This window comes from Cornus florida, unplaced genomic scaffold (assembly GCF_030987335.1).
Source record: "Cornus florida cultivar Cherokee Brave unplaced genomic scaffold, ASM3098733v1 CherokeeBrave_3.0.0_Hap2_Chr05, whole genome shotgun sequence".
In the NCBI taxonomy this organism is placed as follows: Eukaryota; Viridiplantae; Streptophyta; class Magnoliopsida; order Cornales; family Cornaceae; genus Cornus; species Cornus florida.
Window position 1 is genome coordinate 83,945,736 of NW_026775575.1, and position 20,982 is coordinate 83,966,717.

General features: G+C 36.6%; 1 protein-coding gene across 1 annotated transcript in view; it reads right to left on the reverse strand.

Moving 5' to 3' along the window:
- Nucleotides 1-20,982, reverse strand: part of LOC132307241 (two pore calcium channel protein 1A) — a 64,184-nt gene that overhangs the window by 9,331 nt on the left and 33,871 nt on the right. Inside the window, exons 11-19 of the mRNA XM_059804951.1 lie at nt 16,562-16,634; nt 15,106-15,171; nt 14,859-15,002; nt 12,840-12,897; nt 9,699-9,806; nt 6,945-7,008; nt 982-1,150; nt 466-530; nt 97-187 (exon numbers count right to left, since the gene is read on the reverse strand). Of these exons, the coding sequence (XP_059660934.1) occupies nt 97-187; nt 466-530; nt 982-1,150; nt 6,945-7,008; nt 9,699-9,806; nt 12,840-12,897; nt 14,859-15,002; nt 15,106-15,171; nt 16,562-16,634 (838 nt within the window). The remainder of the gene's footprint in view (nt 1-96; nt 188-465; nt 531-981; nt 1,151-6,944; nt 7,009-9,698; nt 9,807-12,839; nt 12,898-14,858; nt 15,003-15,105; nt 15,172-16,561; nt 16,635-20,982) is intronic.

Sequence of the window (20,982 nt, forward strand, 5' to 3'; positions counted from 1 at the left end):
TAACAGAATAGCTAAAACAAGTTGATATTCTTCAGTAATGCATAGAGAAACATGAATGAAGGAAAGATAAAGAAGATCATGACAGAATAATGATACCTGCATCCACATATGCCAGTTTCCCATTACTAGTAAATTGAAAAGTGTCACCATCCCATTTGGATAGTCATTGAAATTGAAAAGTAAATAGCTGACCTTGTTAAGAAAAGAGATTCAAGAAACTGAAATTTATTATAGAAATAACACCTTAGCAAGAGAAATTCACAACTATATATGTGTGTGTTGGTAAAATTCTCTGACATGAAGATGTAGGTCTCCTGGAACCATTGGCTGTTTGATTTTCTATAATATGGCATCTTTCTAGAATATTATAGTTATCAGTAATCGATATGAAAGACTACCAATCAAATTTAGTAATACAGATCACTGGTATTTTTTAAAGAGTTAATGCAGTTAATGCAAGGATACTCTTCATCAGCAAGACCTGTTCCTTCCAAAATGGGATTCCCAGCATTAACTATCCCACCAAAAATCTACACAAAAAAAAAAAAAAAAAAAAAAAAAAAAAAAAGAGAGACAAAAACAAAACAAAATTACAAAGCTGCAACAGCAACTAAGACAAAAGAAATATTCAAGTTACTCTGTGGAAATAACGTTGGGGTTCCCGCAAGACGTGTCCAGCAAATTATTTACCATCTTCATAAAAAGAAAACCTAAACATGGTTTTTTTTTTTTTTTTTTTTTTGATAAGTAAAACATGGTTGAAGTTAATGATGGCATCAAAATTTGAATACTAGTCCCAAATTCAAAGTAAGGGGATAATGACAACTCAAGTCTGTATATCTAAAAGTAAAATCTTGGAAAAAAATTCATTTTAGTACACTAAGCACAAATTTGGGATGACAGAGACCATAGAGCCTTCTATGTTTTCACTTGGAAGTTGAGACAAAAGAATGAAGTCAGGTGCAGATGGAACTAATGTACCTGTAAACCAAGAGAGGAATAGATGCATAGGATGCAAAATATGGTTCCCAGATATGGCATTAAACTCGGTATGAGGGTTAAAAATGTGGCAAGAAAAGCTCGGTAACGCCGGACATGCATCAAAAGCCTCATTAATCGTAACAATCTTGCAAGGAGAAGATAACGGATCCTGTAAATAAGAAATTAGGAAAAGAAATTAAAATGTCTTAACACGTGAAGACAATAGGCTAATTATTTAACACAATAACAGTTATTAACAAATTAAGGATTTTCCTGACATCGGAAGGAACACAACTCAATAAAATGATTCTATTCTTCTTACGTTCCTCGAGTTCTGAAATAGGCTCATAAATAACCAATAAAGGCACACATATTCCCCAATAAAGCTTTCTCGTGCGATCTCACACATTTATTTTCTTTGGGTTCATCAAGTTGCATAAAGAGAAATGCTTTGCAGAATCGAATAAGCACATTTACATCCAATTGAAGATATATGGTTACAAGGCGTTATATTTCAATACATATTTCCTTGTACAGTACAATAATAGAGATACTATTAACTTTATACGGTATATGCAGATTCACTCGCAGTGGAGTCCTTGGTGTGTGGGCCATAAACTTACAATACAACGAGCTTTACTTTTTCATCTAGCATTTTTTTTTATAAGAAATTTTAATCTAGTAATTATTATTACATTTTCTTCTTATTCTTCTTTGTCATGTTTTCCCCTGTAACACATGGAATATGAATTCCAGCTTCAAGGAAATAGGCAGTATCTTATGGACTAGATTTTCCTTTGCTATTCTTGCGAAGTCCCAACAAACTGATTGATTTAGTAAAAAATCTTCAGCACAAGCTCACCTTAGAATGACATTATAACTAGAATACATGATCCCTAAAGACAAACAACTCTAAATTTCTAGAATCAGACTAGTTTTTCCAATCCAGGATTTTGATTATACTTGCGTTTATGGGTATAGACAGCCTTGTCGGTAAACATGGACATCAGCTTTCAATTAGTTTACTGAAGCCTCTTTTGCTAACTAGGTTTCAATAGGAGTGAGACCTTGTCTCTCCTATAGGGTATTTGTTTTCCTTGTTCTAACTTCTAACAAAGAAGAGAGGGTCTATGCAAAAATTCTTCTTTCGGGTCCAAGTGAATTATTATTTAGAAAACAGAAGAGTATCCATATCCTTCACATAAGAGGCCAAGGACAAGATGATAAAAAATCTTCTTAGTCACTGATATCTAGGAAGATGGCTCATCTTCAGATATTTTGAGGTTCTCTTCTTGCAGATGAAGCACCCGCACACTTCACTGCTGAGCATAACAGGCTTCTCCAAAAGGGGCATAAGTGAGGGGCAAATGTTCATCAAGTCCATGGTGCAACGATATTTGCCCATAAACCATTACCATCCTTGAAAGGAGATGATTTGATACCAAAATCTTCCATAAACCTCAGAAGGAGCAGAACATTCCTTAACTTCCTTAAATGCAAGTTCAGAATTTGGTCTAGATGAGACTTTCTGACCATTGCTTTGCTCTTTCTGAGCCACATGCAACCCACAAAGTTTGTCACTTGCGTTACGCTTTTTGTTGAAATAAAGAAAGAAACAAGGAAAAGGCAAAAAAACCTAATGAAATGCCTGCAATCCTTCCCTAATAAGGGGCGACTTGCTTCGCACCACGTCTGATGTTAAACTGAACGGACTCTCTCTCTCTCTCTCTCTCTCTCTCTCTCTCTCTCTCTGTGCGTGTGTGTGGTTAGCTTGTCATCTCTACCACTTAGCTCTCTCCGTTGCAGGCAGACTGCAATTGGTGAAATCAGTACTTATGAGCATCCATTCCTACTGGACTTGCATTCTCAGACTACCTCAATCTATCACCATTCAGAACACGTGCGGCTCATCCATGAAAATCATCTTAACTCGTTCTTCATCTTATTCCCTTTGCTGTAAGGCCTTAGATGCTTCTTGAGTTTGAGTGTGCTTTTTCCACAACTTCTTGAGGTACTAAGTTCACACAGGTTCCTCCATTAATGATTGTATTGCAGATCTTACCACTAATAGTACAAAGGACAATGCTTGCCTTAGGGCATATGAAAAAGAGGTTCCTTCTTATAGGGTACGTGGTCCAATTAAAACTTGACATCTGTATAAAATTAAAAAGAACTAAAAATGAATTATTCGGGTCTCTTTTGCAGGTTATCAAAGAAGATATTGTATAATTTTTCTCTCCTCTCCCACGTCTGAGAGTGCACACAATTATTTTTCTCTCTACATTAACCTTAAATTTCTGGATGACAACAGCTTGTGATAGATCTTGAAATTTTTGTATGCAGCTAGAGTTTTGCAAATTGATCAAAATCTCAAAACCAGAACACAAACCACCTTGTTCAGAGCTTTAATTAGAATAACTCCAACTCCATCTTCAATTCAAAGTTCTTCTTCCTCTCATTCTACAAGGCAACCATGCACAAACTAATTGGGTTTCCTTCTTTATCAGTGGGAACACTAGCTCTACAGATGGGGTTCAACATATATGGGACTGCAGATTGATAAATCTCTAAAGACTGAAGAATGCAAAGGGGTGGGATTTGAGAATGGAGGAGATGGCAGGCAACGGAGGTGGAGGGGGTTGGTAGCATAAAACAAGGATAGAGATTAGGGTTTTGGAACAGAGGAGTTGGGCAACAATGGAGTCTTACGCATGAGAGAGAGAGAGAGAGAGGCGTTCATGACAATGTAGAGAGAGAAACAATCGCGTGACGTCTCTCAGATGTGGGGTAGAGAGAAAAAAGATTGTATCTTCTTTGATAACCGCAAAAGAGACCCGAATAATCCATTTTTTATTCTTGGGTAATTTATAGTGACTCCCCCTGAGGTTTGGGTTTATTACAGACATATACAACCTGACCCCTTTATGAACAATGACACCCCTTAAGTTTAAAGACACCCACAATGACATTATTGCCCTTTGACTGGTTAGTTGACCTATTTAAATATTGGAATTAGCTTTTAACCTTTACAAGTCATTTTATTGGACCAAACTAACCCTGTCTAACAACATATTCTCACATTAATAAACCAAGCAACACCATCACCACCACCACCAACAACAATTACTGTAGCATTCAGTAATAAATTTACACACATATATAAATTGACCAAACCACTAGCAGGTTAATTTTTCTTTTTCTTTTTTAACTTCACCTTAACACCCTTTTATACTGGGTTATAATAAGGACTAGAATTCAAGTCCAAGACGCGCAAGACAAATGCAGGTTAAATTATTATTTTTCTCAGAGGCACTACCTCAAAGATTTTTTCAAGAGTAACACTATAGTTGCCGAAGAAACTAACTGAAGTGGAGGCCTGAAACTATCATTATCCTCTGATACCTGACCATGTAATAATTTCTCTCGATGCAGAATGCTAATAGAAATGTTTTTCCTCGAATTTTACTTAATTAATCGGAGAATTCAGTGGCCTTGTGACCTCAACCTTCCTAGTCAAGCAACTGTAGCGACTCATCCCACATGATTAAAAACGTTCAGAAACAATTCTTTTTGAATAATTCAGAAATTTTTGAATCATTTAATAAACTGAATTGCAGTGTCTTTATGAAAGAGTAGCTTATGATTGAAGTCCTTGTTTATTTTTTATTATTTTTACCGATTGCCAGGGTGTGTAGAGGTTAGTGGCAGCATGCTATGTTAGTGGATTAAGACCCATTATATGCGAGAAGACCTATTAACATTTGCTCTGGTCTATTTTAGAGGCTCACTAACAAGCTTTAATGGAAGAAAAACAACAAAATAACGAAGCATTGTGCTATAGAAACACATTCATGTGATGGAGGTCCACTTTTGGAGGAGAATCAATCCCTACAGCAGTGCAAAATAAGGCTCAGACTGCAGGACAGCAGCTGTCACATGTCAGTGGAGCGAGAGTAGGCTTCCAATGTCGGAAATAGACAAAATTTGGGTGAGTGCCCAAAATCACAATGGAGACCTTGTTAAGGTTTTATATGTGTAGGGAGGCCAAACAAAAGTTCATGAAGTGCTCAAAAACTACAGCAACCGTATCAATAAAGGAAAACAACTTTTGGTGGAGGAAGTTGGTACAACTTAGGAGTTAGGCCCGGAGATTAAGCTGAACTTGATGATTCCTCAAAGGGAGATGATGGAGATGTTCTTTATGGTAACATTTGTGAATCTCTTTGATGCAAAAGTCACTACACGAGGCTAAAGAAAACTGGCTACACATCAACATTTTTGACAACATTTGTACTAGGACAATGCTTGCCTTGGGCCATATAAGAGGTTCCTTCTTATAGGGTATGTGTCCCAATTAAAACTTGACATCTGTGTAAAATTAAAAAAAGAATTAAAGGTAATTTACAGTGACACCCCCTGAGGTTTGGGTTTATTACAGGCAGTTACAAGTACAACCTGACCCCTTTTTGAACAATGACACTCCCAGGTTTAATGAAGTTAACAAAGACACCCCAAATGGCATTGTTGCCCTTTGACTGGTTAGTTTACTTATTTAAATATTGGAATTACCTTTTTAACCTAGCCCCTTTTGTTTGGTCCTTAGCACTCTATTTTAACACTGTTTTCTCAATTTCTGTAATAAATCATTGCATGCTATAATTGTTCAGTATGATCTTCCATATTGTGGATTCTTGCCTTCAATTATATAAAGACCGGTACATTGAAAAAAAATTAGAAGACATAAAATTCTCTTTCAACTTTTTCTTTAGACTTGCCTCTACACACCCTGGCAATCAGTAATTGTTCCCACAATGCCGATGTCCTTCCCTACAAAAAAATTTCCAATGAGGTTTCCCTTCTTGCAATAGGGTATCTCATGGTATTCGAAAATACACCAGTCATTGAACTCCTCAACCTTCAGGAATCTCAATATTGAAATTGCCTCCAAACATTGGTCAATCCACTTATCAGGTGATCTACTGCTACTTGTAACATAAAATGGATTATACAAGATAGTCCCAGTGCCAGACACACCATCTTCCATCGGAATGTTATCATTAACTGGCATATCATTGTTAACCAACAGGTTGACAATATGTTTAGCGAATTAGGGTCAACATCTCGACTTGTCTCCATACAGACTCTACTTCAGGCAAGGGTTGGGTTGGAACCCGTATTCTACAAAGTCCTCCTCTTGGTTGTTGACAAGAGGGCATGGTTGAGCAATTGGGAAGCCAAAAATAAGGCTCTGATAACAAACCTGATGCTGCCTTACTAAGAAAGGACAATCAAATTGTCGTTCACAACAAGATTGACAACGAAAATAAAGCAACCAACAAGAAGTCGGCTCTTGTAGTTGCAATTTTAGTAGAAAATCACAATCCCAATAATAATCCAGACCCTAACTAGCAAAGAATTTATAGGGTTCTCCTACAGGAGTAGATCAATCCTAGCTATCCAATTACAAAACCCAATCCTGGTACTGATTCGCCTTATCCACAAAAATATCTGAAGAATGAACCAAAGAAGAATTTGCTAAAACTGGAAGATGTTGAATCAAATGCCTACTTTATTCAGTCTCATTCTTTCATTCTTAACCTTTTTTGGGTTTTCGCATTACTACAAGAAATCATCCTCTTTATCCACAATTGCATCAGTAATGGTCAATGCAAAAACATTAATATTGAACCTCTGTGGATTTTTTTTGTTTTAAATAAAAACTAGGTAGAATACTATTAAGGAAAATGAAATTCCTACTTTAAAATCAATAATTTTATTTTATTTTATTTTATAAAAATTATAATAAACTGTGAACATATATACTAATACCTTTTAAAAATTCAACATGATGACTCCTAAGAGAATAAAAATAAACATTCAAACAATTGAGTATAAATATCCATCAGAGAACATGGTTATGTACACTGATAATGCAAAAAATTCTGAAGGTAAGATGTCCCTACCATTCCCCGTTTGAAAGAAAATTTTGTCCATTGGGGGACAAGAAAGTTGCTGTTTCTCCAATAACTGCAAACACAAAGGTCATCCATTAAATCTACAATACAACACACACCAAATTCCACACAAGACTGAGAAGGATAATGATCTCCGTTTTCTTTATTTTGTGTGTTGGGGGGGGGGGGGGGGGGGGGGAACGTATTAACATACAAAACTTAGGACTAATAAACAGACCAAAAATTCAAATATATATTACAGATAAAATTAACCACTAAATTTTTTTTCCCCTTTCTTTCCTTTTCTGCAAGATTCTTCTTCTAATGCTTTCAGAAACATGTCATTATCTTTGCCAGTAGTTCTGTCGTAAAAAAGAGACTCCTATATGGCATTTTTTTTGTTTCATTAAACATATAAAGAAAAGAACCTTAAGCATACAACTCCTCTTCAGTGATATTTTACATTATGACATCTGATGCTTTATTGCATGCTTTAATAGCATAGGAATTTCTCACATTATTAATTACATTGACTCTCTCTCTCTCTCTCTCTCACACACACAGAGTATAGTAGATTCTAGATAAATCGAAATTCTATTAAATGAGCGAGAGCAGGGGTAGAGCCCCATCTCCCCCAAGAACCACATGAATTGTTATGGGAAAAAGGCCAAAGAACAAAAATTACAGAATAATTGGTGGAGTCGTATCTAACTTCCATGTTGCTTCATGCTGATCTCTCCATAATTTCATCATCATGTGTAATCGCCACACATTATTGACAAAATTTTCTTAGGCTTCCTCTTATTTATTTTGGTGATTGACACAACATCGTAAGCAGGAATAAAATGATTTAAGATGAGTAGGGAAAAAGGTAAATAAATCGGGTGGAACTTTAGTAAATCTAAAAATAAAAACAGGAAAGAAGTGAAAATTACGGATTAAAAGATACCAAAAAGGGAATTAATCTGCTATTTATGGTCAATTATTCATAATGAAGGAGAAATTGGAGATGATGTTAATCATGAAATCAAGGCAGGATGGGTTAAATGGAGGCGTACATCTAGAATGTTGTGTGATCGGCAGATCCCTCTATAAAACAGTTAGACCAGTCAGTCTTTATGGGATAAAATGTTGGACAACTAAGAAAAAAAAAACATACTCATAAAGTGGGTGTGGCGGAACTAAGAACGTTGAGATGGATGTGCGGCAAGACAAGAGGGATGTAATAATATATAAAAAAAGAACACATTCCTAAGATGTTAGAAGTAGCACCTGTTAGAGATAAAATAAGAGCAAATTGATTAAGATGGTTTGAACGTATGCAAGACCACTAGGTGAAATTTGAGGGTGATGCAAAGAGAAGGAGAAGACAAGAATTAACATGGATAGAGTTAGTAAGGAAATATATGATAACGTGTAGTTTGACTGAGGGTACGACCTCAGGGCCAGCTCAATATAACTCGAGGCCTAAGGTGAAAATTCTATATGAGGCCTCCACTACTGTAATTCCATAGCCACTTCTACCACCACCAACACAATCAAACTTTCACCTCCAAATAATCTCGTCACTCCTAAGTGGTTTATGAGTCACTTACGCATATTGCACACATATCAAATGCACTCTCTCACACTGATGTGCCATAATCCACACTCCCATCAAAGATTCACGCAACCCCCTACCACCCCATACACGTACACATGATATCCACAAGACCAAAAAGCTGCATTGAGACACATAGTACACTAACACCACCCACATATCTGCCTGAACAGTACAACATATTACACTACAATCACTTTTATTCTTTACTATTCTTAAGAGCAACAAGAAGTATTTTAAATTACCTCAATATACATAACAGGTAATAATACAAAGAAGATTCACGCCCAAGAGATTACTATTTATTTTTTGATTGCTAGTGATGTTCATGCCTATTATTTGACAATTATGATGGTATTTTTTTCTTGTTTGAAAACAAAGTGATATTCAAGAGTCTAGGTTGTTGAGTTACTAAGTACGAATTCTACAAGGAAAAAAAAAAAAGACATGAGTGATGTAACAGATGTAGAAGCAACTTTTTTATATTGCTATACATTCTCTGCAATACATAATTTATGTATTACTATATTGTACTACGTATATTCTTAAAATGAATCTACATGAATTAGATAGATTGCATATAAAACAACCAATAAAAAAACCAGAGATCGTTCATCTCCAAATGGGGCCTTTTCCAAATGAACATTTAATCTTACTTATTTATTAAAAAGGAAAAGAAAAGAAAAAAATACAAATACAAATAAGACAAATAATACAACCCAAATTAATATATATATATATATATATATATTGTGGATCTGTTCCAAATGAGGCCTTAGGCAAGTGACTCATTCACCTGAGACTTAGCCGGGCCTAGCAGAATGGAAAAAACAAGATTCATGTAGCCGACCCTGCGTGGTTGGAAACTACTTGTTGAGTTGAGTTGAGTTTAGACGACGTCAAAAGAAATTTAAAAATGCAAAGTACCACTTATTCCAAGTAACAGGTCACAAAGGAGGAAACCTAACCATCGGACCCTTGAGATATGCTTGCATTATATCCATTTAGAAATATTCATATTCTAGCTGCCAGGAATTTTCGTATGAATTGCACAAGTCAAACCAGTATGGTTCTGTAACAAGTGAAATAAAAAAGAACACACAACCTGTTTAAACCTAACAAGAGAGATAAAAGGGGGAAATAAAACTGTTTATATAACTTACCTATAACCCAAGTGATAATGAAATCAAAACGATTTTGACCTTCCCTCCAATAGTTCTCAAACCCATAGGCGAAGACTTTCAGTGCCATTTCAAGGACATATAACCAACCTGCAGGACATAATGTGGCTCAATAAATCCTAACATCAACTAAAATAACAATGTGACAGCAGTGATACATCATTTCATAAATGTAAACATGTGCATATTAGAAAGATCTCCTTGCTAATTTATGGGAAAGACAGAAGTTACTTAAGCTCTGTAATGATGACGCCATACTATTGAGACCTGGTGGAAAGTGGTGAGAAGCTGATTCAGACTTTATAATAATATTTACACCCAAAAAAATGTGCTGGAAGTGCTCAAAGGACAAAAAAATGGGACAATAGTCAATATTAGTAATCTATTTTACACTCATATTATAAAGCAATATCTAGACAAGTTTCCGGACCATTTTGTCATATAATTCTCTAACTACTTTTCATACTAAACTACCAAATATATTTCACTATTTTTGGAATTCATTAATGGAGGGAAACTACAATCATTTTCACCAAATAATACAGAATATATCCTCTCCTAATCTTAAAAAAAATACTAGATATTTGAAGATTAAACTCATTCTGACCAAAAACCAAAATCCAACACCGAGCCTAAAATTATCAATTTCATATGCACACAGTGACCTGTTTTTCGCTTGCGGGTCGTGGACCCTATTTAGTACTCTCTTGTAGCCCGATATATAAGGGCGCTTAGGATTTGAAGTGGGATAATGCGACACATTGAAAACCACATAAAAGAGAGTGAGCGAAGGGTTGGGGGCTGAAACTTGTAATCTCCTGATTTTCGCATAGTAAATTCTTTCCCCATATCATCAACGTAGACATAGGCACATCTTGTGTCAAACCACGTAAATCTTTGTGTCTTGTGTGGTGCTTGTTTTTGTCGTGTTTTGCGATTGTTTCTTGGTTCATGGCTGTTTGTTATAACAATAATCATTGTTGGCACAAATGCCTTTAATTCACCCCTCTTACTATTTTGATGATTACAAACAAAGATGAAAAGTGCATTTAACATATCTATATTGAGATGCAGCAAAACAGGAACATCATTAAGAACAAGGCATGGAAACAACATGGAATGGAAAGCACAAAGGAGAACATATCTCATCAGCAGGGGTAGTATAGAATGGTGAGAGTAGATTTTATGTAAGGCAAGATAGTTTATAGCCTTTGGTTTAAAGCTCAAACTATCATTCATCTTGCATTATTTCATACTTCATGCAAACTAAGAAATCTCACTCAAACTAACCGATTAGATGGCAAAAGTAACCAATCAGATAGATGGATCAAATGAAAAATATGGTGTCTGATGTAACCGATCACTTCAGTGATGTGACCGATCAGATTGATCCAAGTGATCGATCAGATCACCTAATACTATCGATAGGATGCCAAAACAGTGAAGTTTCAATTTTATGAGAACATCATGTAACCAATCACTTCACCCATGTAACCGATCAGATGACAGGATGTGATCAATCAAATCACTCCATACTATTGATAGGATGAAGAATCCAGTGAACTTGAAAGTTTGTGACTTAACCAAGTGATCGATCAGATCAATGATGTAACCGATCAGATGATTCAAAACTTAGAAAGTGCGGGGAAATAGGATCTAATCCTACCGACCAGTTCCATGATCTAACCAATCAGATGCTCCAACTGCCCAAACAGATGAAGCATGTGTCTGATCGCTTGAAACCAAGTGATCGCACAGATGACTCATGTGATCGATCAGATAGGCAAAAAGTCAGATTTTTTTTTGCCTGCAACGGTATTCTTGGCAAGGTTTTTAAATCCTACCTAATGCCATTTGAAACCTATATATAAACACATCAAGGTTTTCATTATAATACACTTCTTACATTCAGAGAGAAAAACCTTGTGATCAAAAAGAAACTTGCATTGATCATTGTCTCATTCATATCATTTGAGCTTTAAACCTTTTGCTATATTCTAAATCTGCCATAGGCTTGTGATCTTTGATCTGCATACCAAATTCAGAGAGTTTCTTTGTTATTCAATTGTATTCTTCAAGAATTGTTGTACGGGTTGGTGTAACCTAGAAGAAGTCTAAGAGAGATTTGTTCTCTTAGCAAGAAGATTCAGAAGTGGTGTGCTTCTTGTACCGGTTTGCTCTCCACCCTTCAGGAGAAGCCATATTGGGTTTTGGGAAGTCTCAGGAGGGATCTTGAGCCAAGGAGTAGGAGTTTCCGAACCTCGCTAAATCTTGGTGTTATGAGTTTGCATCTCTCTCTCTTTACTTTACGTCTTTATTAGTATTGCTTGTTTTTCAATATCTATTTTTGTGCATTCAAAGGTTATTAATTGTAAAGCTTAAATAAGATAAACCCGATTAATTGGTATCGTTCTGTCAAGACTCTATTCACCCCCCCTCTAGAGTGATATACTGGGTAACAATCATAACTAGTATTCCATAATTTACTTCACAATAACCTAATTTAGTTATATAACAGCATGTTTTTCTACAGTTAGTATTATATGTCTTTGCATCGGGATCACGTTACTTCATCAAGTATACCTGCAACCTTTTTAATGACGCGCATGTTTCAGCAAATCTCTCCACTTTAATTACAAGTGTGCAAGGGAAAATTATTCATCAACATGAGAGCCTGTCCATGCAACCATGCAATCACAAAAGTTCATTCCATTTCCATTTCAATTTCCATAATGCCATCTTTTAAGAAATTAAATTCAACACCAAAACAAAATTTTGAAACATGTCAATCTCAGCTGTTTGGGTTTGAAAGTTGTACATAGAAAATTCAAAGAAACTATATCTAAAATATCAGTAGGTTGAATGCCTTGTTACTGTATCTTCCAACAGGGAAAAATGAGTAAACAAGCCTGCATGATATGTAAATCATCATCTGACAGCCACCCATTTATGGTATCAAGGGGCTCAAGAGCAGTGTATCACAAAAGTAAATTTAAAATAATCAATGCGGAAACAATTTCCATGAGTTAGTACATCAATATTTGAGCACATACTTCTACATAAAGAAAATAAATCAGCAGCAGAATTAATCCCTAAAAGGTCAGAGATATATCAAGCTCTTACCAAAGACAAACTCTACTGTTTGCCAAACCGATTGAGCAGAATTGTTCGCTATATCAAGCTGCAACCTCAATTAGTAACAAATATTAGCACGTTTCATCATTCATGATCATGTATGTAAGAAATAAAACGATTCCCATGTATTCAATCAGTAATAAGTGCTAAACGATGTTGGAAAAAGAACGTAAAATTCACAATAATTAATCATCCAGAATTTTAGTCATATTTGTTTAATTGTACAACCATAAAAGAAACAGTTTTTAGCAAAGTAACTCAAAATAAATAATATTGAAATGACAAAGAGAATCATTTAGTCCCTCTCATATTGAGGTCCACATTCAAAGCTATTTTAGAAAGGGTAAACCAGCACATGATGCCAAGACGTAATAGGTGGATGGGTTTCTCCAAAGCAGTTTTCTTAACATGAGGCCGATGTGCATAACACAGGTATGCTGATGCTTTAGGTGCTCTCTTATTGACTGCAATGCTGGAGCAAATTGCACAGACTTGATAATTTCAAGGATTTATGAAGAATACAGCTATTTTGGATCTAATACGTGTTGTGTCTACAGCATTATGATTACAGCATATTTGACAGATACCACTTCAAAGGGATTCGATTTTGCTTTCCTAATTGTAAGGAAGAACCCAAAAACATTACCCATACCTATAGTCATGGTAAAGAAGCAAACAGAAAGAAAACAGAAGTCTTCTTACAGCAGTAAGAAAAACTTAAAGAGTTACTCCAATCAACACCTAGATTCTAAAGCAAATCTGGGAAAAGCCTTGAGAGAAGTTTATAATATGAAAATATCTCAAAATGATATTGATTAAGACTTGGTTACAGCAGATAAAGAGGGCTGTCCTTTATATAATATAACTACTAATAACTCTTGATTTCTCCTGGAATGACTTTTAGAATCCCCAGACATCATTAATAACATTTTAACCACTTTCCTAACTTAAGCATAAGTAAATCCAAAGCTTAATTACTTAGTACCCAAAAACAAGAACGACTCTTTGACATTTTCAAGACACCATTAGAGCTTCATTTCATCCAAATTTTCGGCTGCCCATTCCAAAACCGTCCATACTATTAGAGAAAACAACAAAGCTTCACTCTTAAGCAAACTTTGGCTATTGTGAAAGAAATTATTTTCATTTTGAGCAGTGCATAAACTTGGTGAAATTGTATTTCCTTTACCTGAGTTTGAGCTGGAGATGTTACCAGGTATGTGGAAAGGTGTCATGTGCCAATGATTAAAATGAGCAGCTGCGAATGCAGACTTACAGATGCCCCTTCCAGTTTAAAATAGAACTTGGGAAGCTATTAGCATGGATTTATTGCATGGCCTTCCTCCAACTCAGATTCACGCTGATTTTATATTAGTAGTAGTTGATATATTTTTAAAAATATGGCTACTTTCATCCCTACTCAAAAAATGATGGATGCCATTAATGTAGAGAGTATTTTTCTCAAAGAGATCTAAAGGCCGCACAGTGTTCGTAGGAGCTGGGCTAATTTGCTTTATGTTGGGACAAGACTAAGCATTGGCATCAAATCTTCCAACTAGCTGAAGTGTCTAAAACTCAGAATGGTCCTTTTGAAGCCATGAACGGAATAATTCTGACCGCATTTTGTTTCACATGTGATGATTCTTGAGGACTGTTCCTAAATATTTTGCATGCCTTATCCTTTAGTTAATTCTATCCTTCTAATTATTTGAGAAAAAGAAAAGAAAAGAAAAGGCAATTGAAGACCCAGAAACAAACCACAACTACCATACACTTACCATCTTCATGAATTCTTGCATTGGGCTTGATAAAAGAATGGCATCTAAAGGTCGCATAATCATTTAGCAATTGCAAGTATATGTATCACAGTAGCACAGACTACTTTTTAAAACAAAAGTGAATTTTAGCCACGAATGAACTTGTTGATACCAGTTAGTTTTAACCAAATGAATTTGGATATTGATCAGAATTCTTGAAAACTCCAATTTCCACAAATTTGAGTCATACCGTTGTTTCGACAATAACAGCAACCAGATTCATGAGGAGAATGAAGACTATTATGTATTCAAACTTTGGGCTTCGAACAAAGGCTTTCAACTTTTCAGATAGGGGAGAATGGTAGAATGCTGGAAATTTTTCGAACCAGGGTTTCTGCAAATAGCAAACAAAAATAAGAAATGCAGAATAAACGTTACTCTGTATTCTCATAAGAAGTTGTATAAGATATCTCTCAGTACTAGAAGAAGTCACTAACTGAATCCTCCTTTTGAAATTGTAGTGCAATGGCATTGCAAAGGTCAGCAAATTCTTCCAAATTAATCTACATAGAAACAGAATAAAAGTCCATTAAATGATCAGGAAAAAAGGAAAGTAAAATCAGTAGATATAAATGATAAAACTACATAATTTTTTTAATGCTCCAATTAGTTTACAAACAAGTAAGATGTCCACTGAAAACATAGGACAAGGGATGTGTGCAGAAACGTAGTAACTAAAAAATAAGCACAACACAGAAAACAAAGAAAGCCAAAATATCATTTGAAAACAATTTCCATTAGTTATAGAAACATCCTATTTCAACTCCACTGAAAAGAGGAATATTTGACAGTCAAATAAATACCAAGAACCGCCAAATAAAATACAGAAAAATCCTTCCACTAAACCTTCAAATTGTTATCTTTTTTTTTTTTTTTAGCGGTCCAAACAAGTAAAGAGTGAGAAAGATGTTCTTTTGACAGAAAGAAAATGTTCTTTTCTCTTCAGTAATTATGTAAAAACTTTATTTATGTGCAACTGTTAGCACTATTTCACTGTAACAATCATGGTTAATTAAATCAAATACTTCTTTTGGAATGATATATACAAAAACATACAACTTTTGCACGTTGAATTCCACGTAACCAGGGATAAGCAGTTTAATCGTGTTTTCTGCAGGCTGGTCAAAGAAATTCCAACTGAAATCTAAATCCATGCTCCATAAACTGGTAAAAGGCACTCCCAATGGCATGTTGTGAGCCAAATCGACGTCCATCTTACAAACAAGGACTACAATCTCTACTCTAGTAAAGTCCATGAATCTATTGGCAATAATTATCTTGTTCACAATCTGCATTTCCCAAAACAAACATATTCCAGAGAGAATAATGGAGTCAACCCTTCTGTGACTTCCATAAGATGCAGAATGGGACAACCTTTAATCACTGCCAAGTGCCTACTAAGGAGTCCAGTTTTATTTTGTGGAGGAATCAGTTCAACGCTTCCAGAACTTTATTCTCAACCAAGGTGAAGCCTTTGTTCTGCTAGTATCAAGGGGATACTGGCAACACACTTTTCAGATATGCATTATTATAGATTTTCTCAGGGCAGCACAACGAATCTCTTTTCAGAACATCAATATATTTGAAATATGTTCTCTAACCTTTTGTGAAGCTTCCATGAATTAATAAAATATCAAAAAATATTTAACCAAAATTTCATGTGCGGTACGTAAACATATTAAGAACAAGACAAACATATATACACCAAAACGAGACTGCAAGCAGAATCAAACTTAGAATGCAAACCCCAAAAATGAACTTCAAGAAAGAAACCACCAAACATATTACAAAATTGTATAAAAAGTTGGATAACAAAGATTCTTCCACATTTTAAAATGAAAGGATGATGGAGAAGAAAAAGATGAAAACCCTATCAAAAGTTAAAAAATTTACCTTGAAGTCATGACTATCATCCAGCTCGTCAAATATTAACTCAAAATCTTCTCTTGATATTTTTGGCAATGACCTATAAATTATATATATATAAAAAGGCTATGCTTCAATATCCACAAGATCAAAGTCTTGAGGTAGTAGTACAATCACAAAAAAATATGTTTGGAGCAATAATATTAATGAGGTAAGAGAGTCAATTTGTGCACAGAAACCAAGGACAAATATGAAGACAGTTAAAAATGGTCGTCTTAGAAGTGCACTATTTAAAATTGGTGGAGAAAATGCACCAAAGATACAGTTCATGATTTTATAGGTAAAAAGCCTTGCTCGAGGCGATTTATGGCTATTTGGAACAAAATGACTTCTTTTTCATTTTACGTGTATAAATATAGAGACTTAAGATGTAGAAAGAAATGGAGAGAGAGAGATGGAAACATTACATAACAGAAGATTTTTGCCAAAAAGTTGAGAAGGATAAGGGGCAGGCAGCCAAGACTCTTATCTTTTAAAGTTAATTCTTATCTTCGGCTTAAAAATGAAAGCAAGTAGAACTTGCTTTCTTAAAAAGTAAAAATGGGCTAGGATCTCATTTTATAAGTTGAAGATGGGAAGAGCTAATAATAATGGCAAGAAGTCAACCCAGAAATGCTAATCCAATATGATACTCTAGGAGGTGAAATATAAGCCCCAAAGTAAAGTAAGAGATTTTTATCAGGTTTTATGATCTATTGCTCATATTGTATTTTAATCACTTCATCCAGATCTATTTTTCAAGTTTTTTTACTTTACATTCTTCCCTTGCTCGCTATTTTATTATATTGCTTAGATTCTAATAACTGCCTAAGAAAAGCATTTTCCTGTTAAGCATTGCAATGGGCTACCCAATCCTACTACCAATAACAAGATAACATGTTTGAGCTGGATTAAAATTATTGAAATGAAAAGATGCATTAATCGTTGCCCTCTGATTGCACCCAAAACTGAGAAAACTATATCAAACTGAAAGAATAATACTAAAAGAATGATTTGGAGGCATTGTAAAAGATATGAATAACCTATATGGGTTCTTTTGCATAATATGTTGATTTATTTATTTATTTTTGATAAACTATTGACTTTTGCTTATTTGACTAATGATTGACTTTTCTCTCAACTTTTTCTACCTTCCTTGAGGTCGGAGTCTTTTACTCCGGTGTTTGTCGTTTTTCTTTTTTTTTTTCTTTTTTTCTTTTTTTTCTTTTTTCTGGTGCCGGATCTCTGGTTTTTGGTAGGGATCAGTGTCATGCAACGTTCGTATCTCAAAGTGGCGACTCTACCACGTCTCAATTTCCATGGAGATACCAAAAGTTGTTCAATTGGCAGAGATGTGGTTTTTAGGGTTGATCACTAAAGTATTACGGAACGTGAATCTGTCCTGAAATCTTGTTTGGTTGGCCGTTTTGATCGAGATGTGAGGTGTAATAAGGGGATTGAGGAGTGGGCGGCGAAGTCCTGGAAGATTTCGTGTGGGGTGAAGGTCTCAACCCTACCTGACGACCTTTTCTTACGACCTTTTCTTGTTTCGATTACCATCGAAGGCCGAAGCACGAAGGGTTTTGGACGTAGGGAGGAAGAGATGGGGAGAAGCTATTTTATACATCGACAAGTGGTACTTTGCGGTGGGTTACTCAGCCGTGGAAGATCGAGAGAGGATACGAAGGGTGATGTTGTTTGGGTTGCCCCTTCATCTCTGGTGCCAAAAAGCTGTTCGAAGCCATTGGAGACCTTTGTGGTGGATTCAGAGGTGTGGAGGCGGATGATTTGGCGAGTGGCGAGAGAATTCTTCTCTATGTCTCTGCCAGAGTTGAGATGCTAGATTATGTCTTCATAGGAGACCAGCGAGTGGCCTTCAAGGCCAACTTGATCGAGGAAACTTCACCTCGGATCCTTTCGAAGTCCTATTATGGTGTTGGTGAGGATTCCCACCTCACGTTTGATGGAGTGTTTAATGGTGGACGTCGCCGAAATGTGCAGATTCATCTTGGATCCCAAGGAAAGAGAAGAGCGTCCGTCAACGCGCCGGCTGTGAGTTGGGAAAGCAGACTCACGAGACACACACATAACGCCCTTCATCAGCGCCACTCAAATCTTCGGTTTGATCGCCTTGATGGTAACCAACCACATGGACAGGTACGTGGCATCATAGGAACCATTCAAGCAGTGGCTTCAGATGGGCTTAAGTATGACCATGATTTGTATACTGGACCTGCTAAACCCATGAATAATGGGCTGTTAGTTCGTCACGGGCCACAAGTTACAAAGGATATTATGAGGAATGTCACGTGGGGTCCAGCAACCATTTATCTATTTCCTTTCTAAATGATAAGCCCAGCCCACAGACCTTACCCAAGCCCAGCCGCAACGATCTCATTGTTAAGTCACGAAATGGGCCACCAAATGTGCTCAGACTTAAAATGAAAGGTTTCCTGGGGCCCAATAACCAGATCTTTGTTTCTTTTCTTAATACAAAGCCCAACCCATCTACTGAACCCAACATCAATGATCATTCACAGAGTCGTCTTCTTCATGGTACTTTTGCAAATTTATAGACTTCACCGGAGAAGAGGAGATGGATGAATCTCAGTGCCGACGAGGCTGGTGAGAGCATAGATGAGAAAGTTTTTCGTCATGTTCAGCATTTTGCTGATGTTTCAAAATCGTCTTTACCCGTCAATGCACCGCCGAAGGGAAGAAGCTATAGATTTTCATCTCGGGACTCTCATAGCCATCGCCATGTTAATAAATAGTCGAGAAAAGATAAACAGAAGTGGACCTCTACTAACGACCCAGGTATGTCTTTTGTTCACCCCCGAAACTCTCTCACTACCCCTTCTTCCTCTTCTACTCCTTCTTGTGGGGCAGTAAGAGGTGATGTTGAGACGACATCGGAGAAGAACTGTGTGTCAACAGTTGTGCCTTCGGCACCTGAAGTTGAGCACGGTTTGGTTACGGAAAGGAAGGTTACCTGCAAGTTCGTTACTTCTGGGCATGTTGACCCAGCTAATTGTGCAGTTCAAGACTCATCAAGGGGGGTTACAGTCTGTGTGGGGAGAGATCTCTGTTTCCAGTTGTCTAATGAGTCAGCTATGGCTCTGCTTAAAGAACTCCACCTATATGTAGCTTGAAAGGCCTTATTTGCTTGCCACCTGTAGGGGCTGAGGAGAATGAGTTTGTCAGATTCGTGAGTAATGGAATGGGAGATTACATTATAGATTCTAATTCGATGATAGAGCTGCTTGAGTTAGGAAGAGAAAGTGAAGAGGAGGTGACTACTAATTTGGTTTCCATCCAACAAGTTAGCTCCAATGAGTTTGTCCCTTGGCTGGAGAATGACTATTCTGATGTGATAGAGGAGGAACGATTGGCTATCGTGCGACCTGGTACTTCTGAAATGGATGCAGATTTGGGAAAGGATTGGATGGTCGAAAATATAGGAGCTAGTAGTGAATTGTTGGGTGTTTCATCAGAGGGGAACAGTAACCTGACACTATCCATTCTTCAAGCAATAGTGGAAGGAAAAGAGGTTGCAGTGACTGATAAGGTTGCGAACACGAGGCCTTTATCGTCCTGGAAAGGAGCACAGGAGGTCAAGAATCTTCTCTCTTACATCAATTATGAAGGGAAGAAAGGGGCGGTGAGGGAGAGGGGAAGGACTAGAAGTAAGAGGTTGGGGAAGGGAGGAGGGGAGATTATCTTATCTGGTTCTTAATAAAGCTACGAATTATTACTTGGAATGTTCGTGGTCTCAACGATCCGAATAAAAGGAGGGTGGTAAAGGTAGCTTTAAGGAAATGGGGGGCCCAGGTTGTTTGTTTGCAAGAAACCAAGTTGGCATCCATTTATGATTGGGTGGTTAGGAGTTTATGGGGAGGAAGGTTTGTGGAATGGGAGGCCTTGAATGCTACAGGTAGTTCGGGTAGAATTTTAGTTATGTGGGATTGTAGATGGCTGTCTAGGATGGACGTGTGGGTGGGGAGATTCTCTATGTCCTGCGAGTTCAAGTTGGAAGAGGACAACTTCAGATAGGTCTTTACTCGGGTCTATTGACCGGTTGTTGATAATAATCGACCTTTTTTCTGGGAAGAGCTTTACCATGTTCAATGTCTGTGGTCTCTTCCTTGGTGTTTGGGTGGGGATTTCAATTCTGTTAGATTCCCATTAGAGAGGTCCACATGAGGAAGGAGGTCTTCTGAGATGGATCATTTTTCTGACTTCATTAACGAGCATCTTCTCATTGATTTACCAATGGAAGGCACAGCCTACACATGGTCAAATGGCAGGGACCCAGTCACTTTTTCAAGGCTAGATCGATTTTTTATTTCTGGGGAGTGGGAAGAGAAATTCCCAGATGTCGTTTAAGCGGTTTTAGCAAGGGTCACATC